The following is an 18,492-nucleotide window of genomic DNA, read 5'->3' as shown; positions in this document are numbered from 1 at the left end:
GAGCACTTAAATGAAAAAATTCTAATCAGAGAGTGACAGGTGCTCTGTGTAGCATTTTTAAACATCCATATAACTTATCATTCATTTTGATACCTTGGTATAATTACCGTAAACAAATAAGACTGTGAGACTATTGGTAGCCACTGGTGGTATTGTTAGGGCTAGTGTTTCTCAAAATTAAGACCAAATTTCCCATCACCGTCATTGCTTCCTGTAACCCCTCCCCCTCCCTGAAGAGGATAAATATGTTGGAAGTGATTTTTCCATCGGCCTTTCACTCCTTCCACCATCTTCCATTGCCAGAAACTCTGAAAGCTTTAGCTGTTTGCTCTGGAAGAACAGTCTCTTCTTCCTTTTTTACACAATAAAGCAATCCCCCTTTGTGCAAACCAGCAATGTAATTCAATGTAAAGTGCAGTGTGGAGTCCAGTAGAGGCTGCCAATCTTGTCAGTGATGCTCTTGTTTGTTTATGGTAATTACATTAATGTCTCAAAATTAATGTGGTAATGATTTATTGATGTTAAAATGCTACACATAGCACCTTTAAATGTTCAAATCAATGTACTAAAATGTACTGTCATGGTACATATGGCTCTTAATTCCTGCCATAGGCTATAATTGCACCTCTTAGCAAGTAGTGTTTAAAGAGTAACATGTGAATTAACATTGAGATCAGCACAATAACAGAAGTATAAGTTAGACTACATTGCACAAAATGACATAGAGTCAGACTCTATACAAGGACACATAATATTCTGCACACACACATACTGGACATTTTTCCAAAACGTTTTGCTGCTGCTTTCTAGATCATTGATGTACAGCGAGGCCAACAGGAGGGAGACATTCACATCATGGCCCCATGCCGGCTACAGGTGGGCTCAGCCTGACCCCATGGCCCAAGCAGGATTTTACCACCAGGTAGGTTCTCAACAGCCTCTTTACCTCTTTACATGTCAGCTCAGAATCAGCACGTGTGTCTATCGTGAGACACTTTAGTTCATGTGTGATCTCTCTCATACATATTTGCATGCAGTTTAAGGACAATTTGATGCAAGATCATGCAGTTAAAGAAACAGCACACTCAGATTTTCTTGCCATACACTTTGCTCAGACCCTGAGCATTATTTAAAGTAACACTGAAATGAAAAGTGACTTCTTTTTTTTGCCTTTATTTTTTAAATGGCTTGTGTATGTTTTTATGACCTGGTGGTTCTCCTTTTTTTTCTGTATCCATCCGCCTCCTCCTGCAGCCTGCCTCTACAGGTGATGACAGAGCCATGTGTTTCACCTGCAGTGTCTGTCTGGTCTGTTGGGAGCCCACAGATGAGCCGTGGTGAGTGGAGCTTATTAATAGTTCCTTCTTATCTATTTTGCTTGTGTCTTTTATTGTTTTTTCCTTTTTTTGCTTGCCAGAAGGGCCAGCATCTTCATGTTCTGATGTGTCTAAGAGCCTGTAGTATTGCCCTGTCTGAAATACCTGCAGTAGTAACCGGTAGTAGGCCAGCACCTGCTGATGATAGTTTTCACTGGAGATTCTAATTATTCAAATCTTTTTTCTGTGCCTTGGGCTAGGGACGGCAAAGACAACTAAGTACTTTTATGGTGACCAAAGACAGTAACAGCAATTTTTTCTCGCTTCATCTTAATGTAGTTACCTCCCCTTGCTAGCAAACAGTTACATTAGACATAGCTAGCTAGTAAAACAGGATGGGTGCTTAACAACTACAATATTTACCTCTAAAATGTCTGACTTATCTGTTGGCACTTCATTCTCCACTTCAGAAATGTTACACAACGTGACAGGCATAATTAACTGACTAGTTAACTCTGGTTTGGTTTCACTTATATATAATATAAATATAATATAATACTTATATATAATATTTTAAAATACAGTGTGCTAGCCTCCAGTTGGTTGATGCTTGTTTGACTCCTACTGCACTGCCTAGTGTACGACCACACACTGTATTTCCCTTATGCAGGGCTCTGGCTGGGTCTCTGCACTGCATAACAGTGCTGAACATGGCAAAAAGCATTACAAATGAGCAAACACACACAGAGCCCAGCTCTTTATAGAGGTGCTCTTCCCGAGCACCTAATAAACTGATCATAAATCAGTTCTATAGTTCCCAAAAGCACTATCGGACTGTACAGAATCTGTACTTGTTTTTATTTTATTTTTTAAAATTTGTTTGGGACATCTTCCCAATCCAGCTCTGTTATGCATATTATGTAACTCTTATGCCCAACGTTGCTCCTGAATCTCTCTCCCCCAGGTCCGAACACGAGCGACATTCCCCCAACTGTCCGTTTGTGAAGGGCGAGCACACTCAGAACGTGCCGCTGTCAGTGACGCTGGCCACCAGCCCGGCCCAGTTTCCCAGCAGCCCTGACGGTTCGGACAAGATCGCCTGCTATGGCTTTGGCAGCTGCCCCCACTTCCTGGCTGCCGCCACAAAGAGGGGCAAGATCTGCATCTGGGACGTCTCCAAGATGATGAAGGTCAGACTCAAATTACATTTACAAGACCTTTTCTTGCCACAAGCTTGAGAAATTTGTTTTGCAAAAAGCCTCATAGCATCAGCTAATGGACACATGATAGAAAATGGGGTTAGATCAATACATCGGCCCAGTTTTGATTACATATTTTATGGATAATTGATCAATACTAAACTGGTTGTCTGTGAGTATATTATTTTTTTTGTATTTTTGTAATTTGTATTATTTATGGCAGCCTGTAAAATCTGCCTTAAAGGATAAGGCTGGTGTTTTTTAATGCATTGCTTACCGTCAACAAATCCTATGAAAATAACAAAATCAACAATGCGTTTGCTCTACTCCCGTTACTTTCTGACTTCCCACGTACCGTTTTTAGCCTTCAACCCGGAAGTCATTGGCTCCAATTGTAAGCTAAAAACCTTGAAATACAGCTCACAAAGACGTAGTTTACATTAAAAATTGCTAACTGTTACCACGAAAAGTCAGACTGTTGTAGTTATTACCAAATCAAATTCAAATGGGAACAAATTCTTCATTACACCAGGGACTATTTTCGGTGCTACGGAACTACTTTCCTGAGATTGCAAAGTGTTTACAGCCGGCTTATTAAGTTGTTTGAGGAAAAAGTTGGCTGGCCCGGTGCATCGTGATGATGAAATATGCTGCCCAGAGCAACGGCATGGCTCTCTGATGTGTTTTTAATCGTTTTTTTAATACAATGGAGTTCTATGGCGACTGGGACATGGCTTTATTGGGCACCGGCTACATGGACGAGATTTGTTGGTAAAACAAAATCATTGCTGATTTTGTTATTTTCATAGGATTTGTTGACGGTAAGCAGTGCATTAAAAAACACCAGCCTTATCCTTTAAGGAGAATTTCATCTGTATGGGTTTCAATGGAGAGTCCCATGGTGTAAATGCTTTTTATGAGTTTCTCTTTTACCTTGACAAGAATACAAATCTGGGGTAAACATTCCTTTTAATTTTTTTTAATTTTCAAATTTACATATATTGAATATTGGCACAAAATATCACCTATCAACCATCAAAAACCTGTATCAGTCTGACCCTTAGATTAAAGTGATTGTGATTCTGTTGCTGATCAGGTACACTTGAAATTTGAGATCAACCCGTATGACCCGGCCATCGTGAAGCAGCTGATCTTGTGTGGTGGTGAGCAGAGCCAGCAGACGCTGACCGAGTCCCGGAGACCAACTCTGGCCTGGCTGGAGGAATCCTCCTCCTGCTCGGACCTCCCCAAGCTAGAGGGAGACAGGTAACAGACATGCATATACACACTGTTTTACACTCGTTCAAAACCGGGTCTCTCCTGCATGCAAGCACTCGTATACCCGCATGCTTCTCAGTTTTGTGTTTTATCATGTATGACAGTCTCTCATCCTGTCATACTATTTCTCTTCTTCCAGTGATGACCAGTTGGAGGACTCAGACAGTGATGAGCATTCCAGATCAGAGTCAGTAACAGGTATGAAGGCTCAATCTTTCTCTTTGCATGCTTTCTAAATTTTGTTGGGACCTTTTTTATTTCAGATTTGGATGAGCTATGTCTGAGACCACCCTCTCATGAACTATAGGCTGCCCACTTGATTACAGTAATAATATGTGTCAATGAGACCTGCTTGCAGGTCCTGGGCTGAAAATATTTAAACATTCCACTTTAAGGCTAGGCTATAGTTTTGTGTTTAAATGTTGCCGTAGCTTGCCTGCGGTGTCGGTAGTAGATTGAAGTGTCGCGCTTTGTTGCATTCTGTCTAAAAGCAGAAGTAATCGTGTTTACATTCTCTGCAACAGAGCGGTAACAATGGCGGCGGATAGTGATTTGGAACTGGAAATGGCTTTGTTAGATGAGGAAGAAGAGCTGATTTGTCTATCATTATTGAAAATGAGAAGATTATGTCAATAGAGAAGCTGGTCCCTTCGGCCTGCTCCATGTTGTCTGCACTATCAGGGGAAATCAAACAGAAAAATGTATAAAAGGAAATATGAAGCGGCCCGGGTGGACCACAGTTCTTGGGGTCGTGCATCACCCTTCGTGCAGTAACATTTTTGGAGAGGTGCATGTAAGCAACAGCGCCAGCCTCTGCGGGCTATGACGACACTGCGGACACCTATGGCATAACTAAGCCAACATTGTTACGTTGAACCATAAATTTGCCTTTACACGTGTTTTTTTCTCTTTTTCCTCTTTCAGGCCAGCCGTCCCAGCGGGAGAGCATGGAGGTGAGCCTAGGGGTGACGGCGCTGAGTGTGCTGCAGCAGCCAGAGAAGCTCCAGTGGGAGGTGGTGGCCAGTGTGCTGGAGGACACGGTCAAGGACCTGGAGGAGCTGGGGGCCAACCCCTCGCTGGCCAAGGCCCATGGCCAGGACAAGGCCAAGGACAAGGTCCCTGACCACCACAACATTCCCTTCCCCTGCCTGCTGGCTGGAGGTTTGCTCAGCTACCGCTCAGCAGCCAGCTCCCCCTTGGCCGGACCCCCACCCACAGCCCCAGCACTGGGACGCAGGGCCATGGATGGTCCCCTTAGGACTCAGGGCACTGAGCCCATCCACACCGGGCCCCTACAGGACCAGGGCCCCATGGAGATAGAGAACTGCAACCCCCCAACGGCATCCCAGGAGCTGGGCTTCTCCAACCTAGCAGGACCCCTACCTCCAAGCCCCTCTCCCCTGCCTGCTGTGCGCAGGACTATGCCCGCGCTCCTGCTGTACAGTATCAAGGAGGTGGATGACAAGTCGTCAGGGAAGGTGTTTGCTCAGATGAACAACCTAATGAGCAAGGGGCTCCATGAGGAGGGCTTCACTGTGCCACAGATCATAGAGATGGAGTTTGACACGCATGAGCAGCTGCTACTTCAGGACCCGCCCATCACATATATTCAGCAGTTTGCTGACGCGGCAGCTAACCTGGCAGGGCTGGACGGCCATGTGGACAAATGGAGCACACTGGCCGCAGCCACTGTCTCTGCGCCGCCTCGACCTGGAGCCCTGGTGCAATTCTTGAGGCTGCCCAAACAACTTGAAGAGGAGAATCTTTATGTGGACTCCATCACGCCCTGCTGGGACGGCGTGCACCTTTTGGTGGGACTGCAGCCGTGTGGCGTCGAATCTCTGAGCGCCATAAACCAAGTAGAGGCTCTCAACAACCTCAACCGCCTGCACTCCGCCCTCTGCAGCCAGCGAAAAGGTGACCCCCTCCACCCAATGGCCAATGGGGTGGAAGCCCACCACCCAGGGGGCTCACCCCCCCAGACACCCCTGATCCTGCCCCCAGCTGACCAGCAGCAGCAGCAGAGGTCCCTGGGTGGTGGGAGTGGAGGGGGTTATCTCGCAATCTACAAGCTCAACTACTCCACCCGCATCGTCACCTTGGACGAGGAACCCGTCAAAGTGCAGCACATCCGGGACCCTCGTGACGCCATCACCTCTCTCATATTACTTCCTCCAGATGTGCTGGATGGCAGGGAGGATGACAGTGAGGAAGCCCCTGAGGAGGCTCTTCCCTCCGGTCCAAAAAATGGCTCGTCTGGCTTTGGGACTGGCCCTGCGGGATGCACTGGGTCTGGAACTGGGACTGCATATGGAGCAGCCACAACCAGCACCGGCGCTACTGTCATTAGTCCTTCCACCACCACCTCTGGCTCCAAAGAGTGCAAACGGCTGGAGGTGGCAGGCCTGGGCCACTTAGTGGTGACTACGCAGGCTGGGTACATTATGATCCTGGACCTGTCCACCTTAGAGGTCCTGGCTAAGGTGGAGCCGCCCAAGAAGGAGGGGTCAGCAGAGGAGACGGACCCCTTTGTCTCGGTCACCTATTGCTCCGGGACCGACCGCCTGTGTGCCTGCACAAAAGGTGAGTGCACCTGAAATCCTAGCAGACCTAGCGGGGTGTATAGGTATAATGTTCCGTTCACTGTCTAGATTCTAAATGGAGGAGTCGCATACGTATTTTGTTTTTTAAAAAGGCGAGATTTGTGTTTTTTGTCCTCATAACTTTGTGCAGACTATATTTAGGACATTTACTGTAACTGGAAAGGATAGAGAAGAGTGCACACCCAAGCAGAGGTGCTGGGTAAGGCAAAAACGGAATCCATAAAAAGTAAAGTGTAGCCGCATACTCAACTCTCATTGCGACACCAACATTTCAGCAAGAAGCTTTAAGCTTCACTGTATGTAAAAGTATGGTAGTTCAGGACCTGCAGGTGAATATTAGAAAATGTTCAGACATGTATAAGATTAGTGTTGAAATGAATGTGAAATGAATAATTTGTGGTGTTGCATTAAAATCCTGTTTTTCTTTTTTGCCCTCCTCTAAAGGTGGAGAACTTCATTTCCTTCAAATTGGAGGTGTGTGTGATGATATAGATGATGGCGACATGTTTGTCGATGGCCCCCTTTCTAAAGGGGCTGAACAGCTGCTGGAGGGGGCCAAGCCCTCCTCCAACCCTTCCAGCCCTGGGATCACAGGTAGGAATGACAAAAACCACGCTCTATCAGTTATTCCTGGTGGCTCAGTGGTCTAAGGCGCATACCATTTAAATGCAATGTCCTTGGTTCAAATCTGGCCCAGGACCTTTGTTGCATGTCATCCCCCTCTCTCTCCCAACCTTTCCTGTCTCTCTGTTTAAACCGTTTAATAGAAGGGTGAAAAAATGCCCCAGAAAATAATCTTATAAAACCTTGAGTAAGGAAAAAACACATTTTAGTGCAGGTGGACATGCACACCGTACACCGTGTGTTCACATTGATGAGAATGGAGTAGAAACATCATCACTGCGGGAAGAAACGTCATCACAATTCCTGGAGCCAACAAGAAACGAGTTTCCACTTGATAGCAGTGTGAGGTGACAGCTCTGTCCAGGCAAAATTGGACAGTTGCTCCAGAAATAGATCAATATGGTTCTTATTTCTGTTGCGTCCTACTAGAGTGTATCACCTGCCAAGTTAGTTTGTGTTCCCACCTACCCACTTACTCACCTGCTTTCCATGGAGCTTTGCCAAAAGTGAGATCTGATCACATGTGGACAGAATGCAACTGAGAACGCATCTAAATACAGGTGTAAATACAAGAAGGTGATCGGATTATTTAATATCTGGATTGCATATCCAGATGCAGAGCACATTTTTTAATACCAGGTGTACATGAGGTCTGAATGTCCCTTGCAACAAAATTGTTGGAGGGATGGTTGGTACTGTGTTCTGACGTTTAAATACACTGATAGGCCTGATAGGGACACTACAAGTAAAGGTCAAAATTTCAAACTTTGAAGGGCTATAACTGCTACACTGCTGGACCGATTTTGAAGAAACCTGGGGGAATGATTCATCTCGGCACTGTGGATGGATGATGCATCAAATTATTGATTGGCCATAAGGGGTGCCTGCATCATTTCTGGGGAATGACATGTTTGTTTTCCTTAACAACTTGCAAGTTTGTCAGCTGTAGGACCAAGTGGGCACGATGATCCCACGATTCTCCTGGCACGTTGACCCATTCTTCCTCTCCACTCTGACACACTGTCAATCTGTTAATTCTGAAGTCCACCATCTCACACTCCTCCACCTTCCCCTCCTGCAGGAGTGGACCTCCTGGTGGACCAAGCACTGACCACGGAGAGCCTGACATCGCTGGTGGAGCTGACTCGCTTCGAGACGTTGACGCCCCGCTTCTCAGCCACGGTGCCGCCGTGTTGGGTGGAGGTACAGCAAGAGCAGCAGCAGCGACGCCACCCACAGCACCTTCACCAGCAGCACCACGGAGACGCAGCCCAGCACACCCGCACCTGGAAGCTCCAGAGCGATAGGTAGCCTTAAACATTTAGTTGATGGATATCCAATAGCTTGTTGAATAGATATCTATATTTAGACCAATGTGTACAACAATCACAGCAGCTCCACAGTTCCCTTACAGCATGGTCTTGTCTGATTGTAAACTGGCAAGAAATGCTGTATGGCATTATTACTAGGATTACACCAATACATCTATGTTTCCAGTTTGTCTAATGAATTGGTGACTCATTGTCTCTCTCCAGCTCGAGCTGGGACGAGCATGTGTTTGAGCTGGTGCTGCCCAAGGCCTGCATGGTGGGCCATGTGGACTTCAAGTTTGTCATGAATGCCAACATCACCAACATTCCTCAGATCCAGGTCACTCTGCTGAAGAACAAAGCCCCTGGGCTGGGCAAAGTCTGCGGTGAGGACACTGCATTCAGATAAACTCTCCTTGTGATCGCTCCCATAAACCCTGGATGATTCACGGTCGTGTGTGGAAATGCTCCTTAAATTTTCTAATTTCCACCATCATGTAAATATTCATTCAGTTCGGAGACAATCATGAATCTGAACCTGCGTTCACACTGCCAGCATCTTGGTTGATGGGTCAGTCTATGCTGACTGATTGTGGGTGGTGCGAGAAGGTACACTGTATCGAAAAGTATATAGCAAATGCAAAATTCAGCAAAATGATCGCAATATGATTATTTGTCAATATCGTGCAGCCCTACTATGGCATTGCCTTTCGGTTTTCCTGGGCGCTCAGCTCCATAGGAAATGAATGGACTTCGATAACTTGTCGATCGTGTTGCTTGCAGTGTTAGCGCAGGTCGGCAAGTATAGAAGCTGCTATTTGTATCTGAATCCCCATTCTCATCACTCAATCAGAGACGGCGGTGGACAGACAGATCTCCTTCCCCCTGTCCCACGTCCTCCATGCCAACGGGGAGAGTAATGGCCAGCCCCTCCTGCATGACTTTACAGAGGATATCCAGTTCATGGACATAGAGGAGACATCAGGTAAAGAACTGAACTAACAGATGACAGGTACAGACAATACAGCTCTAGGGTACCAAGTTTTTAGATTGCCTCGTCTAAATACAGGGTGTCCCTCTGTCCTCAGAAAGTCTTAAATGAAAAAAAAATGTCATCTATCTAAAACATCAATGGTACACGTCAGGTTTCAGGTGTCAGTCCCTCAGAATCAAAGAGCGAGGCCTTCTTTTTAGACTCCATTTTGCACCGATGTTCAACAATCATACAAGGAGAAATCCGTCATAGAAGAGGCGGAGACACCAGTTTCTCCTCTGAGAGTAGCCTCAATAATCCATCAATAATCCATCAAGTGGCATGACTCACTTGCAGTGACAGCTAGCGCTACCGCTATTGCTCTTTCCACCCACACGTAAACATCAGAAAGAAGTTAGCTTGATATTGGATGTTTTCCCCCCTTCAATAGCTTGTAAGGAAAACAAGGAAAACAAAGTGCTAAATACATCAATAAATGTAAATTTAAGTGGATTTAATAGGTTCACCTGGTCGCTCTATCACATGGAAAGAGCTGGACTTTCTAGTATTTTGAACACTCAGTGTAAGTTACACTGTGAAATAGATGGGAAGAAAAAGAAACACTCACACATAAGATATTCATTGGATAGGACTGGAGAAAAACCGACGATCAGTGGCCAGTGCAACGGCAGTATGATGAAGGTTCCTCACTGATGGCAGTGACATAAAAACAGTCTGTAAACCTGCAATGAAGTTTAATTTATACACATTTTTTTCTATTTAATTTAATTTAACGACAGTAATGTATCGCACAGTTTCCCCACCATTGACTAGGTGTGGTGGGTCATCCTGCCTTAAAGCACTGCTAAAACTAAAATAATTTCTTTACTCTTAAGTTTCAGTGGAGAGTTTTAGTGTCCCATGGTATAATTGCTGTTTTATAGGTTTTTCCACTGTGCTAAGAATAAAATTCTTTGGGGAAACACATTTGTGACATAAAAATGGTCAAATTTAAAGATATAGAATTTTTAGTAGCTATACTGGCAGCTTCAGTACAAAAGTATCCTTATTGAATATATGCTCTTGGAATATATTATACTGTCCAGCACAAGCAGAAATGTGTTTGATGTGTCTTCTCCAGGCTCCATGCTGTGTCCATTCCTAGAGGACCATAAGGAAGACATCCTGTGTGGTCCGGTGTGGTTGGCTAGTGGCCTGGACCTCTCTGGCCACGCCGGCATGCTCAGCCTCACCAGCCCCAAGCTGGTCAAAGGTAATAATCTTTATGCAAAGTGACTGACCTGCTGACAAGACAAATTTTTGCTTCTCTCCCTTCTTTTTTTCATCCTGACCTGATCACATCATGACCCTTGAGGTTTCTGTGCCATGGAAGACCATATCAAGAATTATTCATTATCTGTGTGGTTGTGAGAACAGATGTGATGGGGAATATGATAGGCATTTAGCGTAAAGGAGAAGTTCAAACCAAAATGAAAATTAATTGCATTTGAAACTCTATTGAAGTTACCAAGTTCCATCTGGGCCTTCTATTATTTGGCAGGTGGGCTCCTATGGTCCCTCACTGCTTGGGCAAGGCAGCCCACACGTATTGGCCAGATAGTGGCGCTATAATGCATATATTTCCATTTTGCTCTGTCACTCACATCGCAAGTCCAATTGATCATCACACGCAGATTTGGACACACTGTTGATTAGTTATGGCTTTTGTCAAGTTTATCATTTTATTGTAGCCATATTGTTCATCACACATTGTTTAAGTTATTCACAATGGCTGAACTTTCTGTTGGAAAATATGCCTCTTGTTCTAGGCAGTTTATGGCTTCAAAAACGGACAGGCCTGGATTTGAACCCACAACCTTTAGCATGAGACACGAATGCTTTACTTACTGACCCAAACACCTCAGATAGTTTTCGTGAGATCTGGCCAATTATGTAGACACGATATTTTGGAAATTGATCTGTTAATAGCATCCAAACAGTTTATGTGATTTGGTTGGTTTACTGTAGGTTTGGGTATCTCAGTCCCCAGAAGTGGTCTACCATTTTTGGTGTAAATTGTTCAAAAATTGAAAGAGCTTTTTGGAAAAAAACACATAAAATACAAAATGGCGGAAAATCAAAATGGCTCACATTGGTAGTGCCAATGGAAAAGTTGTACATCTACAATGCCTGGATGTGTGGTCAAAGTTTGGTGTCAGTTGGACTTGGCGGTGTGAGAGTTTCCGAAGAAAACGTAAATATGTGCGCTATTGCGCCACCATCTTGCGAATATGTGGTGGGCTGCCTTGCCTGAGTAGTGCGGGGCCATAGCAGCATGGAATCGCTCCAGCTTAGTTATGGCAAGTCATGGAAAAGTTATGGAGTTTTACATCAGGGCCACAGTGGGAACCCATTGTCCTCTCAAGTTGCATCTATTTGTTTGTATGCATATCTGTACCTTCATAATTAGGGGGGTTCTCAGTCTTCATTTTCCCCTTCCCTCCACTGCAGGCATGGCGGGAGGAAAGTACCGCTCCTTCCTGGTTCACATCAAAGCGGTGAGCGACAAGGGCATGGAGGAGAGCCCCCGGCCCGTGGTGCGAATGCCCAGTGCCAAACCCCAGGGCAGCAAGGGCCACTCCCTGTCCACCCTGCTGCAGCGTGCACAGGCCTCCAAGGTACAGCTTCACATTTACCACAACTGTGTCCGCTTCTTTGACCCTTGGCCAAATGAGGACACACACTTTTTGATGAGAAACCAGTGAAATCCACCACTCCTCCCCCTCCTCTCCATGTACAGATTGTCTTCAGTGTTCCATGTTGTTTTGCAGAATAACGACACGAGTCATGACTATTGTTGTAAAAAGACACATTTATGAGTTTTGATGTCCACTTTGAAAATGTAGATCCCTCCTTTGGCATCACCTGCTGGCAGACGAGTGCAACTTCTCAGAGTGCACTTTCTTTCTGTAGTCATACTGCATTGTAATCTCTGGCATGTCAACATTCCTGTGTCACCAGTGCGGCAGTTATTTAAAAAAATCTGTGTGTGTGTAGGAGAAGGCCTCAACATCGAAAGCGGAGCCCCCAACTCCCTCGAAGAAACTGGAAAACTTGCGCGGCTGCGACCTGCTGCAGGAGGTTTCGGTCACAATCAGAAGGTTCAAGAAGACATCGATACCCAAAGAAAGGTCAGATCACCCATGCGTTTCAGTGCCATATCTCTGGGGGACGCCCTGTATATTGTTATGGGTCGGGACGTCAAGTTCTGCAGACACTTTGGTCTAGTTTTTATTCAGAATTCTATCATAATGAACATGTAAATACTTAAACTGACCCACTTAAAACTTGTCTTGCTGTGCCCTCCAGAGTCCAGCGCTGTGCCATGCTCCAGTTCCCGGACTTCCACGAGAAGCTGCTGAACGCCCTGTGTCGGCGGACGGAGGACGGCCCGGCCACTGAGCATGCTCAGAGCCTCATCCTGGACATCCTGTGCTGGCTGGCTGGGGTTTTCTCCAACGGACCCTGCAGGTGGAACTAAGCCTAGAGCGCATGCCCACCAAGACAGTATCATCTAGGGTTTGACCAATATGTGGGTTTGCTAATATATCAGGCAGATGTTGGCTTTTTATTAAAAATGATGTAAAACGGTATAAATGCTTGTTTTCTACCCTGCAAATTCCTGAATTTTTTGGCATGAAAATGTTCAAATTTAAAAATATAAGTACGTACACAAAACGACGACTATTTGCAGCTTCAATCCAAAAAATATTATGAGCCTTTAAAACCCCCATATTGGTCGAACTCTAGTATCAGCCGTCGGGAAAAAAGAATACCTAAAACAGCTCCTGCTCTTGAGATATGTCGTAAATATTCACATAATTCAGTCGCAGTCTTACTCATATTTCATATCATTTTTCTTTGTAGCCTGAGAGAAGGAAAGGAGGGTTTACTGGCGAAAACACGGAAAAGGCTGACAGATATTGTGCGGGTTTGCTTCTTCGAGGCTGGCCGGAGTATAGCCCACAAATGTGCCCGCTTTCTTGCACTTTGTATTAGGTAAGAAACATTGACGTTTTCATTGATGATGCTCAATGTAGTCTGTTCAGTGTCTGCTCTCTCTTGAACTTTTTTGCCTTTTGGGTTTTGTATAGATTTAATAATGAACATGTGTTTTTATTTCTTACCGTAGCAATGGGAAAGGGGACCCAAGTCAACAGGGTTTTAGCATGGGTCTTCTGAAGGCTCTGCTAGACAACATGCCTTACTTACCTGCAGCAGCAACAGGTGGTAAGTAACTGAGCAAAAACACCTTTTATACCCTTGATAATCCCACTAGCATCACCAGCACAGGGAGATAATGTGCAACAAACTGACTTGCTCACAATAATTTAAAGCTGAAAGAGACTCAATAAGAAGCTGTCTTATTTTGATTATATATTGACTTTGTACATTGTTTACCTTGCTTTTTCTCGTATGTGAATTTGACTGTAATCTGACTTTGCAAATAGTTTTATGTTGTTGGTCTTCAACTTTGATGTTTGCATTGATGCTGCCTTCTTAGCCAGGTCTCAGTTCAAAATCTCATTGGGACTAACCTGGTTATTTAAAGGTTAAATAAACAAGATAAAAAAAAATTTAGCCAACAAAAGTGTTTGTATCATCAATATATCATTGTCAAATTGATTGTGATACTTTGGTATAAATACTGTAAACAAATTAACCATGGTGGAGATGATTAGTAGCCTCTATCTCACACTGGTAGTATTTTTAGTGCTAGTGTTTCTCAAAAGTAAGACTATATTTCCCATAAATCCCATTGCTTCCTTTCACAAAGAGGATCTTTGCTTCTGATGTTGGAAGAACAGCGTCCTCTTCCTGTTTTGTATTGTAAAGCAATCTAGCTTGTTTACAGTAATTATACTGATGTCACATATTTAGTGTTAACATGCTACACGCGGGGCGCCCCAGTGGCTCACTGAATAGAGCGCGTACCATAAGGCTCAGTCCTTCCCGCAGCGACCTGGGTTCGAATCCGGCCCACGGTCATTTGCTGCATGTCCTCCCCTCTCTCTCTCCCTAACTCTGTCGAATAAAGCATAAAAATGCCAAAAATAAATCTTTATAAAAAAAATGCTACACGCAGCACCTTAAACCCTTCACTTTCGTAATCCCCCAATCCCCCAACCATACCTTTATCTCTCAATCCCGACTGGTTTCAGGTTCGGTGTTCTGGTACTTTGTGCTGCTGAACTATGTGAAGGAGGAGGACCTGGCAGGCTGCAGCACCGCCTGCGCCTCCCTGCTCACCGCCGTGTCCCGCCAGCTGCAGGACCGCCTCACCCCACTGGAGGCGCTGCTGCAGACCAGGTACTCATCCGAAGCTTCGACTCAGGGGAAAAGTTTATGGGGTCTTTTTTTCTTAAACAAAAGCCTCTCCTCTTATATCCTCAAACTTGTCCATTTTCCTCCCAGGTATGGTCTGTACAGCTCTCCGTTTGACCCGGTGCTGTTTGACCTGGAGGTCAGCGGTTCGTCCTGCAAGAATGCCTTCAACAGCAGCATCGGAGTCCAGTCAGACGAGATCGACCTCTCTGACATTCTCTCAGGTATGAGCAATGCACTGATCCACACAAGGTTTGCAACCATTGTAGTTCCTTCGAGCATTTTTGCACTATAAAAAATGTGGAATGCAGAAAAAGTTGAACTGTATCTAACCAGTTATGCAACATTCTGATCTGTGCAACAGTTGCTCAATCGCTCAGTCTGCGAGTCACTCATACTGACTGACTGACAAGCAGCCTATACAGGCTGACATGAACTTATGAGCAGTGACTGTTTTTCCAACAAGAAAGTAAGGTCTGAATATTTTGATGTGAAAAATGACGAATCAAATAAAAAAACTTGCAAATGGCAAATTTTTATCAAATTTTTCAAAAAAAAATGTATGCTTGCTTGAGATGGAAATGTTTTTTGTCAAAGAAATTACAATTTTTCATATAGCCCTGATATGTCATCCTTGACAGCACTTACTAAGAAACAAAAGAATTTTCCTTTTTTATACGGTTTGAAACTAAATGATGAGAAATGCTGTCTTCTCAGACTTGGTTCATTGAGATGTACCAAGTATGAATTGTCTTGTAACACACCTATATCAAATCGACCAATGGTCCTATAAATGTACTGGGAATTCATATCCCAGAAGTCCTGACAGACAAATCTTGAAACTAAACTTGATGAAACAAAATTGATGAGATCTTGTAGACTTAGAAAGGAAACCATTTATCATCTTTTATCATCTACTGTTGCAGAATTGTTGAAGGTTGCGTCATTTATGCACTGGATTTTGTAATTTTGTTTTTATTCTAATTATAGAGGTAACATTTTTTTTATTGCATGTATATGTGTGTTTGCTTTATTCTTATGTGGACACGTGTATATATATATTTGTTTATGTGCAATAAAAAAAAAAGACAAATAGCGATACCCACTGTCTCCCATGTATAAGGTGGCCATTGTAGTTGTATGACCAAATGCACTTGAATGCACTACATTCAAATATTACCAAGTGCATTTCTTTGTTTTTGTCTATGGATAGCAAAATTAGCTGACTTGCCCAGTAATAATCAGCTCTTGCTCTTTCCATTTCCCGTGTGGATGTTTTGATGCCTGTTTTTTTGCTTCAACCCAGCTGATGGAAACATACCTGATTTTATCTTTTGTGACATTTTAAAAGTTTGCTTAAAATTTAGCTGAATGGAAACGTAGCTATTGAGGCCAAAAGTTGAGTTGACTTTGTTTTTGAGTTTTCTAGCTATTTTTATGAAGAAGACACCAAAGGTCAAATGTTATCTTGACTAACTGGATGTGTCTGTCCTGTAGGGAATGGAAAGGTGAGCAGCTGTGCGGCGGCGGAGGGCAGCTTCACGGCACTGACGGGGCTCCTGGAGGTCGAGCCTTTGCACTTTACTTGCATCTCCACTAGCGACGGCACACGGGTGGAGCGCGACGACGCCAGCATGTTCACCGGTAAACATCCTTTTCTGTTACTGGCTCTCGAAGACCACAAAAGACCACACTCTCGTAGACCACAAAACCGGCTGCTCATAAAGAGCGAAACACTAACTAAAACACAATAATTGTCTACAAATTGAGTTCTTTACCGAGCAGTGCCTAATAAAAAGAAGTAAAAGTTGTATTATTATGAAAATCTAACTATAAATCTTCGGATTTTTCATAAAACTCCCATAATCCTCTTTGTATGCAAATGAGTTTTGATGACGTCACGGAACGAGAGAATTTACTTCTGGGTTCTTCCTCTATTAGATTGCCTGGACTGCTGCCATATAGTGATGTATGGTGAAATTAGACAGTAAAACATCACATACTCTGACATTTTTATGTCATGCCACCATGGTACATGGTGCAGGAACACCTGCCTTGATTGTAAAACCCTAAAAGTAGCAAAACTCCTTCATACATGTATACATATATGTTTTTTTATTTTTTCATTGAGACCTAAGCCATGTTGAATACAGGGTCTAACTGCAACATCTGCTGGCTGAAAGCGACATTACAATGAATGAGGTCTGGGAGCAAACAGCAAATCATGTGAGTAAAGCGAAGTCATTGTTACAACAAGGTAACACTAAAGACATAATATCTCCTCCTCCTCTACTCCAGTAAGCACGTTTGGCGTGACCCCGGCGGTGGGCGGCCTGTCGACGGGCACGGTGGGCGAGGCCTCCACGGCGCTTAGCTCGGCAGCCCAGGTGGCGCTGCAGTCGCTGTCCCATGCCATGGTGTCGGCAGAGCAGCAGCTCCAGGTCCTGCAGGAGAAACAGCAGCAGCTGCTGAAGCTACAGCAGCAGGTTAGAGACCTACGCACACACACAAACAGGATTTCACTCTGGCTTTTGGAGAGGTATTGGTGGTAAAGTTGCAAATGGGCCATGGGAAGCAGTTGACTAGGATTGCCCATGTTCATACCTGGAATACTTCCCTATCACTGGGATACACAATTACATTCATTGCACAAAATAACACTCATTTATTACATAGCTTTGTTGAATATTGAATTCTGATTGGCCAACGAACACGTTCTGAGGTCTGTTATTTCTGAATAGCAGATCACAAAAAAAAAATAAAGGGCTTGGTAGGTAGCTTTTATATAGAAGTCTTCGGGATGCTAGTAATGACACATACAAATCAAGGCTATCTAGCGTCCCTTTGGGGCTATAACCCACAGTTGAAATGCAACAAGTTCAGGCATGTTCTCTGGGGGTTGTTGAAAGGCATTCTGGGAAATGGAGGAAATCACTAACTGAAGTAGATGTAGACGAGGTAGGTTGAGGGGAAGTGGGTACACCAAAAAAGTAAATTGCGAAACTTCATCACAGAATAACTGGTGGAATGCATTGAACCTCACAAATTGATATGTAAAAGTGTAAGAGTATCTGTGAGTGGATTTCTTCTTAAAGTACTAACTCTAGCTATGCTACTAGTTAAATGTGCTCTATCCTCTAGCTAGCAGTAACCCATTGTCTGTGTTTGGAACAGAAGGCCAAACTGGAGGCCAAGCTGCATCAGACCACCTCAGCCGCTGCCGCCGCCGCCTCCGGCGTGGGGCCCATCCACAACTCTGTGCCTTCCAACCCCGCCTCGGCCCCAGGCTTCTTCATTCACCCGTCTGACGTCATCCCCCCAACGCCCAAGACCACGCCTCTCTTCATGACCCCTCCCCTCACCCCACCCAACGAGGCGGTGTCGGCAGCCTTCAGCGCCGAGCTGGCCCACCTCTTCCCCGGCTCCATGATGGACCCCGGGCCTGTCAACCTGGTCGCACACAACAAGAACAGCCAGAAAGCCAAGTCGGTTAGTAGCATGCAGCCTGATGCTTGATTAGTTACAGCTGGCTGAGCTGCAGTAACAACTAGCAAAGCTGTAAGTAACGTGGCCTCGCAGTCGGTTTGAAATGAGCAGCCAGCTAGTTAGTATAGTTTTCTTATCATGTTAGTCAGCCAGAAACCTTAGCTGGTTAGTAGCATGTTGTCTAGTACAGTGGTTCTTGGTTTACTTGGTTTAATCCGAAGATCATTAGGATCATGTAGTCTGGCAGCTAGCAGTTAGAACAGCCAGAGAGATAAGTGCAATTAGTATAACTGTAATTGCTGTACACATAAATGCAAG

General features: G+C 44.5%; 1 protein-coding gene across 1 annotated transcript in view; it reads left to right on the top strand.

Moving 5' to 3' along the window:
* Positions 1-18,492, top strand: part of birc6 (baculoviral IAP repeat containing 6) — a 131,313-nt gene that overhangs the window by 16,427 nt on the left and 96,394 nt on the right. Inside the window, exons 5-25 of the mRNA XM_078288816.1 lie at positions 811-922; positions 1,255-1,337; positions 2,281-2,506; positions 3,612-3,781; positions 3,933-3,991; positions 4,718-6,376; positions 6,841-6,990; positions 8,102-8,327; positions 8,556-8,716; positions 9,184-9,315; positions 10,445-10,576; positions 11,815-11,981; positions 12,361-12,494; positions 12,673-12,834; positions 13,231-13,362; positions 13,496-13,593; positions 14,526-14,673; positions 14,779-14,912; positions 16,186-16,332; positions 16,987-17,174; positions 17,863-18,177. Of these exons, the coding sequence (XP_078144942.1) occupies positions 811-922; positions 1,255-1,337; positions 2,281-2,506; positions 3,612-3,781; positions 3,933-3,991; positions 4,718-6,376; positions 6,841-6,990; positions 8,102-8,327; positions 8,556-8,716; positions 9,184-9,315; positions 10,445-10,576; positions 11,815-11,981; positions 12,361-12,494; positions 12,673-12,834; positions 13,231-13,362; positions 13,496-13,593; positions 14,526-14,673; positions 14,779-14,912; positions 16,186-16,332; positions 16,987-17,174; positions 17,863-18,177 (4,735 nt within the window). The remainder of the gene's footprint in view (positions 1-810; positions 923-1,254; positions 1,338-2,280; positions 2,507-3,611; positions 3,782-3,932; positions 3,992-4,717; positions 6,377-6,840; positions 6,991-8,101; positions 8,328-8,555; positions 8,717-9,183; positions 9,316-10,444; positions 10,577-11,814; positions 11,982-12,360; positions 12,495-12,672; positions 12,835-13,230; positions 13,363-13,495; positions 13,594-14,525; positions 14,674-14,778; positions 14,913-16,185; positions 16,333-16,986; positions 17,175-17,862; positions 18,178-18,492) is intronic.

This window comes from Centroberyx gerrardi, chromosome 15, assembly GCF_048128805.1.
Source record: "Centroberyx gerrardi isolate f3 chromosome 15, fCenGer3.hap1.cur.20231027, whole genome shotgun sequence".
NCBI lineage: Eukaryota > Metazoa > Chordata > Actinopteri > Beryciformes > Berycidae > Centroberyx > Centroberyx gerrardi.
Note: the sequence above shows the minus strand (reverse complement) of the source record. Positions and strands in the feature narration are given on the sequence as shown.